Source organism: Periophthalmus magnuspinnatus, chromosome 5 (assembly GCF_009829125.3).
Source record: "Periophthalmus magnuspinnatus isolate fPerMag1 chromosome 5, fPerMag1.2.pri, whole genome shotgun sequence".
Taxonomy (NCBI): Eukaryota; Metazoa; Chordata; class Actinopteri; order Gobiiformes; family Gobiidae; genus Periophthalmus; species Periophthalmus magnuspinnatus.
Genome location: NC_047130.1, coordinates 19,070,344 through 19,081,315, shown reverse-complemented (window position 1 = coordinate 19,081,315; position 10,972 = coordinate 19,070,344). Strand labels below are relative to the sequence as shown.

Here is a 10,972-nt window from a genome sequence, read left to right as displayed (position 1 = left end):
TGGATTTATATATACAGTCTATGATTATTAGTCATATATATTTTTGCCAAATCCACCAAAATGCATCAAGGTCCTCAAAGCATTTTTAATCACCAAAAAAAAACATAAAATTGAATAGATCTAAATCACGGGTGTCAAACTCAATGTCACCAAGGGCCACATCAGCAAAATGGTTCATCTCAAATTTGCAAAGATATAAAAAATATGTCTGTGTAAATGCATAACTCCTGATAAACTGACATTTTAAGACAGTCATACGTTTAAATTTACCTTGTCGCGGGCCACATAAAATGACATGGCGGCCCGCATTTGCCCCCGGGCCTTGAGTTTGACACATGTGATCTAAAGACTTATGTTTTCAAAAATGGGTTGAGATTAATATTCCGGTGAAGAGTTGTAGCAGATGTCATTACCTTTCACCTCTCTGCAGCATTAGCGTCGTCTCGGACAGAGGTCGTGTCAGGGTCACGAGGGGGCAGGTGGCAGGGTCAAAGGTCGCGATAATCTCCCTCTGAAGCCGATCGCTCATTATTCCCTGTCTCACCTCCAGCTCTGTCTGCTCTCCCCAGCGGCCAAACATGTGTCCTGGACGTTCTTACAATGAGGCTGGTTTCAACGGAAGAGGAAAGAAAAAAACGATTGCAATAGTTATTTGAATGTTTTGAATTGTTGCCCATATGTGTTTTTTTAGGCTTTTGGATCAAATATTGTTTGACTGGTTTTGTTTACATGCACAAAAATCTGATCTGGTGTTTGATTTTCTTCTGGTTGTTCACACCTATGCAGGAAATGATGCAAAAAGGTAAACTATAATGTGGCCAAGACAAAAATGAAAGTAAAAATGTTATGCAAACTAATAATAAAGGGTTACTCAAATATACGTGAATAAAACAAAATGCAATTTCACTATGTTTTTGGGGAGGTAACAACATTATAACATGACTTAAAGCTCACAAGAGTCCATTTTGTGTAATATAGGACCTTTAAAGAATTGTTAGTTCTACGCTCGGTCGATGAATCAAATCCTGTTTAAATAGTTTTACCGTTGCCTTTTCCAGTTTCAGTGTTTTGCATAAATCAATATGAAGCCTGTAATTCATTATTGACTCACATTCGTCACACTTAGACCAGCCTCAGAGGTCAAGCAAATGAGAGACCATAAGGTTTAGTCCTGGTTTAGTCCTGGTTTAGTCTTGGTTTAGTCCTGGTTTAGTCCTGGTTTAGACCTGTTTTAGTTCTGGTTTAGTCCTGGTTTAGTCCTGGTTTAGTCCTGTTTTAGACCTGGTTTAGTCCTGTTTTTGACCTGGTTTAGTCCTGTTTTAGTCCTGGTTTAGACCTGGCTTGGACCTGGTTTAGTCCTGGTTTAGTTCTGGTTTAGACCTGGTTTAGTCCTGTTTTAGTCCTGGTTTAGTCCTGGTTTAGACCTGGCTTGGACCTGGTTTAGTCCTGGTTTAATTCTGGTTTAGACCTGGTTTAGACCTGGTTTAGTCCTGGTTTAGTCCTGGTTTAGTCCTGTTTTAGACCTGGTTTAGTCCTGTTTTAGTCCTGTTTTAGTCCTGGTTTAGACCTGGTTTAGTCCTGGTTTAGTCCTGTTTTAGACCTGGTTTAGTCCTGTTTTAGTCCTGGTTTAGACCTGGCTTGGACCTGGTTTAGTCCTGGTTTAGTTCTGGTTTAGACCTGGTTTAGTCCTGGTTTAGTTCTGGTTTAGACCTGGTTTAGTCCTGGTTTAGTTCTGGTTTAGACCTGGTTTAGTCCTGGTTTGATGATTCTGATTCACTGCTGTAAACATGTAATAGTTTAGTGTGGATTTTTTCTGTTTCCCTGGTTTAGTTAAACAAAAAACAAAAAAAATCCATATTGTGAGACTTGCTGGTTGTAATTTCGATCTGGCAGTTTCATACTTAAAGTGCATTTTGTTTGGTCCTGATGTAGACCTGGTTTGGTGCTGTTCTAGTCCCGATTTAGTCCAGGTTTAGTCCCAGTGTTGACGTGGTTTGAGTACAAGAATGCTAATAGTATTATACAAATGCTACTTCCAACTATTACGTGTCCTGAATTAGACAAAGTTCATGGTCTTTATATGCCTCTTTGTATCCGCCTTATTAACAGTGATACACCAAAGCAAACCGGACAATATGAGTGTGTATTTCTAAATATAACTGTCCACATTATTGGAAGAGTTTTAAAATCACTGGCGTAGTACTAATGTGTGTCTACATCCTGTCACTTCAACGCCTATGCAAAACAAGTCTTCATATCGTTGATTCATCTCTTGTGTGAGGAGGAAGTAGCCGTTATGCTTTCACAGCACAGTCCTGTAGCTCGTAGGAAGAGTGTGCGAAAGGGAGGGGAGGGGGCACAGATTGGCGAGCAAGCCTGCAGCAAAGAGGGGGAGAGAGATAGACGTGAAAGAGAGAGAGAAAGAGAGGAAGAGAGAGGAGGAACGCGGTTGTGAGTGGGAGACATCATTCTACATTAAGGCTGCAGGAGAGCGGTGCTAAACAGAGCTGCATACATGGATACATTTGCTCCGGAATGGGAAATTTGGCAAGAAATCCGCAAATGTTATGTTTTGGGATGCGTTTTTTTTTTGCAAGCTAGCACGGTGTGGAAGTCTCGAGACGTTGGGTGCTACTAGCAAGACATGCAAATTGTGGTTTTGAATACTGGGAAAGCCGGGTGCTGGTTTTGACAGGCAAAGTTTAACCAAGAACAAAACAAGGACTGAACCAGGACTACATCAAGAAAACTAACGGCTAAACTGGGACTTCTGCTTTTTGTCAGCAGTCATAACACGGAATTAAATGTGAACTAAACAAGAAATCAACCAAGCCAAGAACTAGAACTAAACAAGGACAAAACCAGGTCTAAACAAGGTCTAAACCAGGTCTAAGCCAGGTCTAAACCAGGACTAAACCAGGTCTAAACCAGGACTAAATTAAGCAAACCAGCACCTAAACGAGGGCTAAAAGATTCAACCATGAACCAAATCAGATCTACTTTTTGAACTCATCAAAAATCTTTTAAAATTCCCATCTACCATTTTTTCGGAAGCTAAGAAAATCAGCTTCAACTAGCCCAAAATTTCACCTTATTTTTTTTTTTATTTTTTGTGTAAATTTGAAGTGTCTTATTTAAGAAATTCATATTTTGTGCAGCAGCCTTGGCATCCTTCATCCACTGCATAAGCCCTGGTTAGCTTCACCTGCTGCTCGTGGCTATCTCAGGAGGTTCTCATGTTTCTGTAACGTAACCCAAAACCGTCTCTACGTGTCATGGTACAGAGGATCACATGACCTTCTTGTACATTTTTCCCTTCGACCCGTCGGCGTTTGCATGCGATCTTTCTCAGTAACGCTCTACACATCAAGAGGAAGTTGATGAGCGTTCTCGCATTTCCGTAGCTCAGTCGGCAGGTTCAACAGAGACCAGTCCGATTTTGCTTCACCTGCGCTGGCTAACAAGGCGCTACTTTAGGTGCTTGGATCTGGAGGTACATGGAAGATTTTTTACCAGTACTAGCAAAAAGATTGGGAATTTGAAACCTGGCTAAGCTACGCTGCAGAATTTGAAATCATGTTTTGAGAGCTACTTCCTGGTTCAATTACAATCTTGGTGCTACTTGGTGCTATGAGAAACAACTGGTGAAGAACTGCAGACTTGGAGATATTTTTGTCCTGACAGTTCGACATCGTTTTTGATGTTTTTCTCAAGAATTTTGCAAACTTTGTGAGATGAACAAAAAATAGCAAATGATTTAAAACTTGAACATCAACAAAAAGCCTAAAAGGTGCTATTTTTAAAGACGTTTTTGGAAGAACTCGATGAGCTGTGCATGAAGAAATTATTTTTTCATACACGTTTTGCGATTAAATTGGCATTTTTGTGGTTAAAAGAAAATCGCTTAAGACATTGAACTGGATGCTAACGGTGAGCAACAAATCTCTAAGCATTGAGGACATGGACAGCAGCTTCTCAGCATCAGAAGTTGTCTACTGAAGATATTTTTGGAGACGTATTTCCTGGTTACTTCCTGGTCCAGTTTTGGTTGGACCCAATGACTGTGAACTCGGTGCTAACCCCCTCGATGAGCAGCAGTAACAGCATGAGCAGCGGCTACTGCAGTTTGGACGATGAGAGCGAAGACTTTACCTTCTTCACGGCCAAAACCTCCTTCTTCCGAAAACCGAAACATGCACCCAAGGTATATCAACTTTTTAAAAATTTCTGACCCTAGACAATTGTAGTAATTTTTGGTTTTCTTAGCGTTTTCGTACAGCTTGTTTTCCATGGGTTGCAGAATCATTACAACCGTTACCATAGCGATTAACCATTCAAAATGAAATATTGTACGTTCTGAATCGTGAGAAATCCTCAAAATTTCACCTCTTACCAGGAAACTGAAGCTAGTTAATAGATTATGTTATGTTATCCATGAGTTTCAGAATGATACAAATTCGGATCGCTAACAATTTAAAACAAAATATTGTATATTTTAAATGGAAAAAGTCCTCAAAATGTTGCATGGAGCAGAGTTCAGACTTTGGAGGAAGACATTTGCCTTTGTGTTTAATGGCTCTGTTTAAAAGTCTGTGTTGTTTATGTTCAGGAAGTTTCCATCAGAAGGTTCAATATATTGGTTAGGCCCCTTTAAGAATGCAGAGACTTTAAGAGCGAAGTACCTATACTATATAAAGAACGTTAATACACAGTTATATATATTTTAGCACAGTTTTGGATGCTGGTTCTTTGCCAATGCAGCTGTGGATGCAGTTTAGCCTAAACAGCGACAGTATTCTTGTCTCTATATATTGCTTTGCCTGGTATGTTGCATACTATGGCTTTAAATGTGCAGTAAATTTGTGCATGTATTTATTTATGGGTATTTTTATTACCCATAAATCGGGAAAAACATGCGTTGTTGCTGTGAGTGGAGTTGCTTCTTCACAGATCTGACCTGTAACGTAGCCAGTAGTGTCAATTGCTCGTGTTTATGGAAGAAGATCAGTTTAGCGGTAACAGTGGCTCAGTTGGTAGAGTGTTCGTCCATAAACATCACTAGTAGAGCAGTTATAGCCATTGACACACAGGTTGGCGATGAAAAATTAGGACCGTTGTCGTAGCGATTAACAATTTAAAACAACATATATGTTTTGAATGGGAAAAATCCTCAAAATGTTGCTTGAAACGCGTGAATGGAAGCCAGTGTTTGACTCTTGCAGTGCGTGTTTACCTTAAAGTCAAACGATCTAGAATGTTACATCGATGACACTCGAACGCAACCACGTTTCCTGTGCACGTGCGCCATTTTGAGGACTTTTCACTGTTGGACCATAAGATATTTAGTTCTGAATTGTTGATTGCTGTGACAACTGTGCAGATTTTCATCGCTCTGAACGCCACGGCTCGAGTTCATCATAAGTTCTTGTTAATATTTATCAATTTGTGAAGTTGACTCTGAGCCAAAGATGTTACTGGTACGAGAAAGCAGAAGTGTGGAGAGGAAGTGGTTGGTTAACGCACCGGGCTCGTGTTGTCAGTCTCTTGTGTAAAATGAGCATGTACACACGACAGAGCTCCCACTTATATTTACTGTAAATTTTAAAGCCACACTTTGTAACTTTTTAGTCAAACAACACACTCAAATAAAAGAAAAACAAGAGCGGCCTTGCGTCTTCCATCTCCTCCTGGTTTTTTCCATGGAAATGTTGTTCCTTTGGCTATAATCTTCCACTGTATGACATAAAACGTACATGTATCTCTATGGGGAATGTTCCGAAGTATGGTTTTAGCTTTCTGTTTTCATGGAAGTCTGCGTTAGAACTAGGAACCAAATGGGGCTATAGACTTATTTAACTCAGGAGAGACCAGTTTTGTAGTTCATTTTGTGAATTTTTTAACCTAGAAATGACTTTTTGATGAACATTTCCTGGATTAGTTTTAAAATATCAGTCACATGTTCGATATCAGGCTGGTTACTGGGTCATACATGGGCGTTTTGGAGCTCGGTCTCACCTCTCTATGGTCCTGTGTGAAACATTGAGCTGCTCCTGTCCGCTCCAGTTCTTCAGTGTTCATTAGTCAGAGCTCAGACGGCACGGAGACACTGGAGAAGCCACTTATACAGAGGATTCACAGAGGAGACGGGTTCAAACTGTGTAGCTGTGTCCGCTCAGCCATTTATGTTGTTTTAGTATTTCTCAACATGGGTAGATTCACGAATGTACTGGTGTGAGCCCGGTATAGTACGTTGTGTTCTAGACCTGGTTTAGTCCCGGTTTTTGTGTGTGTGGGTGTCAGGGCTAAACAGATGTTGAATTTGTAATAAAAAGTCATATTAACCTTCCATACGGAGACAGATATGAGATACCAGCATTTGTAAAGATCAGTGACAGAATTAGACCTATACTTCTGCTACAGTGTGGTACTACAGTGACCCTCAAACTGGGCTCTTGTGTCTTTTTTTATAAAATGCCAAAAAAACTGGTGATTTTTTTTTCTTCTCGTTTTTGTACGTTTCACTAACTGTCTGATCTGTTCTATGTGCGGGAGATGTTTCCACTGTTACTTTTGCTCCACTTCAGACAGTGTAGGCCTGTGTGATGAGCTTTACATGGACTCTCTCTCTTTTCTCTCTCTTCCTCTCTCTCCTTCTCTCTCCATCTCTCTCCTACTCATTCTCCCATTTCTCACAATCCTCTCTCTCGTTCCTTCTCTCTCTTTCTATCTCTCTTTCTCCTTCTTCATTCTTTCCCTCCCTCTCCTCTCTGTCTCTCTGTCTTCCCCTTACTCTCCCTCTCTCTGCCCCATCTCCTCTTTCTCTCTTGTTCTCTCACTCCTTCCTCTCCCTCTCTCTCTTCCTCACTCGCCCTATGCCTTTCACCCTCTTTCTCGTTCCCGCTCTCCCCTTCTCTCTCTAATGCCCTCTCTCTTCCTTTCCTCTCTCTCTTTCTCCCTCTTCTCTCCTTCCCTCCCTCTCTCTTCTCTGTGTCTTTCATCTCTCTTCCCCATCTCCTCTTTCTCTCTCACTCCTCTCTCTCTCCCTCACTCCCCCTATACCTTTCTCCCTCTTCTCTCCTTCCCTCCCCTCCCCTCCCTTCTCCTTCCCTCTCTCTCTCATCCCTCTTTCTTCCTTTCTCCCTCTCTTTCTCCCTCTACCTTTCTTCCTCTTCTGTCCTTCCCTCCCTATCTCCTCTTTCTCTCCCTAACTCTCCCTATACCTTTCTCCCTCTTCTCCCCTTCCCTCTCTCTCTCCCCTCTCTCTCTCTCCTTCCCGCTCTCTCCCTCTTTCTTCCTTTCTCCCTCTCTTTCTCCCTCTACCTTTCTTCCTTGTCTCCTTCCCTCCCTATCTCCTCTCTCTCTCCCTAACTCTCCCTATACCTTTCTCCCTCTTCTCCCCTTTCCTTTCTCCCTCTTCTCCCCTTTCCTCTCTCTCCTCTCTCTCCCTCTCTCTCCCTCTTTCTTCCTTTCTCCCTCTCTTTCTCCCTCTACCTTTCTTCCTCTTGTCTCCTTCCCTCCCTGTCTCCTCTCTCTCTCCCTAACTCTCCCTATACCTTTCTCCCTCTTCTCTCTCCCCCTCTCTTTTCTTTTCCTCCGTCTCTGCTGCAGCTCGCTCTCCTGTTTCCATGGAAACTGCGCTCTCATTCACGGCTCTGTAAAACTAAGCCCTCAGTCACACATCACACATCATAACTGTGTTTCTGTGTTACTTCAAAAAGTGTAAAAGCGGGTCACCTACAAAATGCTTTCATCTTCATTCCCGCGTTCAAAATCAACAAAACATAAAGACACATTACGTAATTTTTCAAGTCTGTCATTAGCTCGTCTCATGAAAATGCTATTCCTTTGCCTGGAATGTTCCACAGTGTGACATGAAAACCATCTTTCTTTCGTATATTCAATTACAGTCATTTTGTTTGGCCATAAAATCTGTCAGCCTGCTCGTCTCCATGGAGATCCACCCTCCGTCTCACACATTTGTTTTAATAGAGGCTTTACACATGAAGGTTTATAGGGCTGATATTTTGTTATGTAATTTTGAATAATCCATTGGTTGAGACTTACAAATCTAAGGGCTGGAGGTTTTTCCTGTTACTCAATGTGCTGCTGTTGTGTCTCTGATCAAGGCACTAAAAATCAGATACTAATTGCTACTATAACTCTATCCTCAGACCCAAAGCAAACAAAGGGAACAAAGAGAACAGTAGAGCGAGCCAGTAGGACCATTAAAGGTTGAATGGAGGTTGCATTAAGACAATAGCTGTTTACAATTTCACTGTAGTTAGCTCCTCCCTTAGATAAATATAAGACAGTGTCCACCAGTGATCTGACCAGAACTGAAGAAGCGACTTGGATGAGCAGCCAAACATCTTCATCCTTCAGTGTTTTGTCCAGTTGACAGATTTAACTTTGGCTTTTTCTACTAAAACTAGTATCGAAACTAGATAGATACTAAAAAAAAGTCCCATTCCCTGAACCGATATGCTGAAATGCTGAAAATCACCCTCTGTTGTTTAAAGAAAGAGTGTTTTTTATGATCATCGTGGTATCAGAATCATGAATAAACACACCTCGCCTTGACATAATCCCATGACTGCCATAATGAGGAGCATCTGGCTTGACACAGATTTGCATTTTTTGGCATTTCTCGACACTGGAGATGTTCTACAGTAAACGCTCTATCAAGGACGTAGTGTACCAGAATAATTCAGTTAAACTAAACGTTTTTTCATTTATTTTAATACAAATTGCAGATAGTAGTGATAACAGTAAGAAGAACACATGCACCGAACATACACATTCTGAATACTAGCTTTGAGCACCCAGTTACTTTTTCTTTTGGTAGTTCAGAATTAACTTATTTTGTAAATTGTGTATTAGTGAGATTAACATTGGCGTGTATTTTTTCCTTCTCTAATTAGACATAAGTTAATGCCTGACAAACAAAGCAGTTAGCAAACAACAAACAACGCAGTACACTTATTGGCCCATGTAACGGAAAATACTTTATAAAATGCATTTTCGTTCAGGTATGCAGTATTCTGTAACTATATACAGTAGGAAGTCCCCATTCAGACTGTGTTTCATTAGCTCATCTGCTCGTGTCCTCGGTGTCTTTACTCAGGATCTGAATTATTGACGTCTGGTTCCTTCCACGAAACGCTGGTTCAGTGGAAAATGGGTTATCTCGTCTCCCCCCGTCTCGCCTTTACTACGACAGGGAGACTCCAAACTGATGGGACCAGATATGAACTGGACGCTTTATCATCTGTTCTGCTGCTTTAAAACATGTTTGAACTACAGCCCCAACTGGAGAAGAACGTCCTGGTTTAGGCCTGGTTTAGTTCTCGTTTGATCTTGGTCTAATCCTGGTTTAGAGCTGGTTTAAAGCTTCTTCAGTCCTGGATTGGTCCTGTTGTAGATCTGCTTTGGTTTTGCTTTAGTTCTGTTGTAGCCCTGATGTTGTCCTGGTGTAATCCTGGTTTAGTCTTGGTTCAGCTCTAGTGTAGTCCTGGTTTAAGTCCTGGTTTAGCCCAGGTTTAGTCCTGGTTTAGCTCTGATTTAGTCCTGATTTAGCTCTGGTTTAGTCTAGGTTTAGTCCTGGTTTAGCTCTGATTTAGTCTTGATTTAGCTCTGGTTTAGTCCTGGTTTAATCCTGGTTTAGTCCTGGTTTAATCCTGGTTTAGTCCTGGTTTACCTCTGATTTAGTCCTGATTTAGCTCTGGTTTAGTCCTGGTTTAGTCCTGGTTTAATCCTGGTTTAGTCCTGGTTTAATCCTGGTTTAGTCCTGGTTTAGTCCTGGTTTAGCTCTGGTTTAGTCCTGGTTTAGTCCTGGTTTAATCCTGGTTTAGTCCTGGTTTAATCCTGGTTTAGTCCTGGTTTAGTCCTAGTTTAGCTCTGATTTAGTCCTGGTTTAGTCCTGGTTTAGTCCTGGTTTAGTCCTGGTTTAATCCTGGTTTAGTCCTGGTTTAATCCTGGTTTAGTCCTGGTTTAGTCCTGGTTTAGTCCTGGTTTAGCTCTGATTTAGTCCTGATTTAGCTCTGGTTTAGTCCTGGTTTAGTCCTGTTTTAGTCCTGGTTTAGACCTGGCTTGGACCTGGTTTAGTCCTGGTTTAGTTCTGGTTTAGACCTGGTTTAGTCCTGTTTTAGTCCTGGTTTAGTCCTGGTTTAGACCTGGCTTGGACCTGGTTTAGTCCTGGTTTAATTCTGGTTTAGACCTGGTTTAGACCTGGTTTAGTCCTGGTTTAGCCCAGGTTTAGTCCTGGTTTAGCTCTGATTTAGTCCTGATTTAGCTCTGGTTTAGTCTAGGTTTAGTCCTGGTTTAGCTCTGATTTAGTCTTGATTTAGCTCTGGTTTAGTCCTGGTTTAATCCTGGTTTAGTCCTGGTTTAATCCTGGTTTAGTCCTGGTTTACCTCTGATTTAGTCCTGATTTAGCTCTGGTTTAGTCCTGGTTTAGTCCTGGTTTAATCCTGGTTTAGTCCTGGTTTAATCCTGGTTTAGTCCTGGTTTAGTCCTGGTTTAGCTCTGGTTTAGTCCTGGTTTAGTCCTGGTTTAATCCTGGTTTAGTCCTGGTTTAATCCTGGTTTAGTCCTGGTTTAGTCCTAGTTTAGCTCTGATTTAGTCCTGATTTAGCTCTGGTTTAGTCCTGGTTTAGTCCTGGTTTAGTCCTGGTTTAATCCTGGTTTAGTCCTGGTTTAATCCTGGTTTAGTCCTGGTTTAGTCCTGGTTTAGTCCTGGTTTAGCTCTGATTTAGTCCTGATTTAGCTCTGGTTTAGTCCTGGTTTAATCCTGGTTTAGTCCTGGTTTAATCCTGGTTTAGTCCTGGTTTAATCCTGGTTTAGTCCTGGTTTAGTCCTAGTTTAGCTCTGATTTAGTCCTGATTTAGCTCTGGTTTAGTCCTGGTTTAGTCCTGGTTTAATCCTGGTTTAGTCCTGGTTTAATCCTGGTTTAGTCCTGGTTTAGTCCTGGTTTA

General features: G+C 41.3%; 1 protein-coding gene across 2 annotated transcripts in view; it reads left to right on the top strand.

The window, feature by feature from the left end:
* Positions 1-10,972, top strand: part of rassf5 (Ras association domain family member 5) — a 67,483-nt gene that overhangs the window by 40,004 nt on the left and 16,507 nt on the right. Inside the window, exon 1 of one of the 2 annotated variants that reach the window (XM_033966552.2) lies at positions 3,362-4,204. The exons of the other annotated variant lie outside the window; for it this stretch is intronic. Coding sequence (XP_033822443.1) covers positions 4,058-4,204 — 147 coding nt within the window. The 5' untranslated portion in view covers positions 3,362-4,057. Of the gene's footprint in view, positions 1-3,361; positions 4,205-10,972 lie in introns of those variants that run through there. 2 annotated transcript variants of the gene reach the window in all.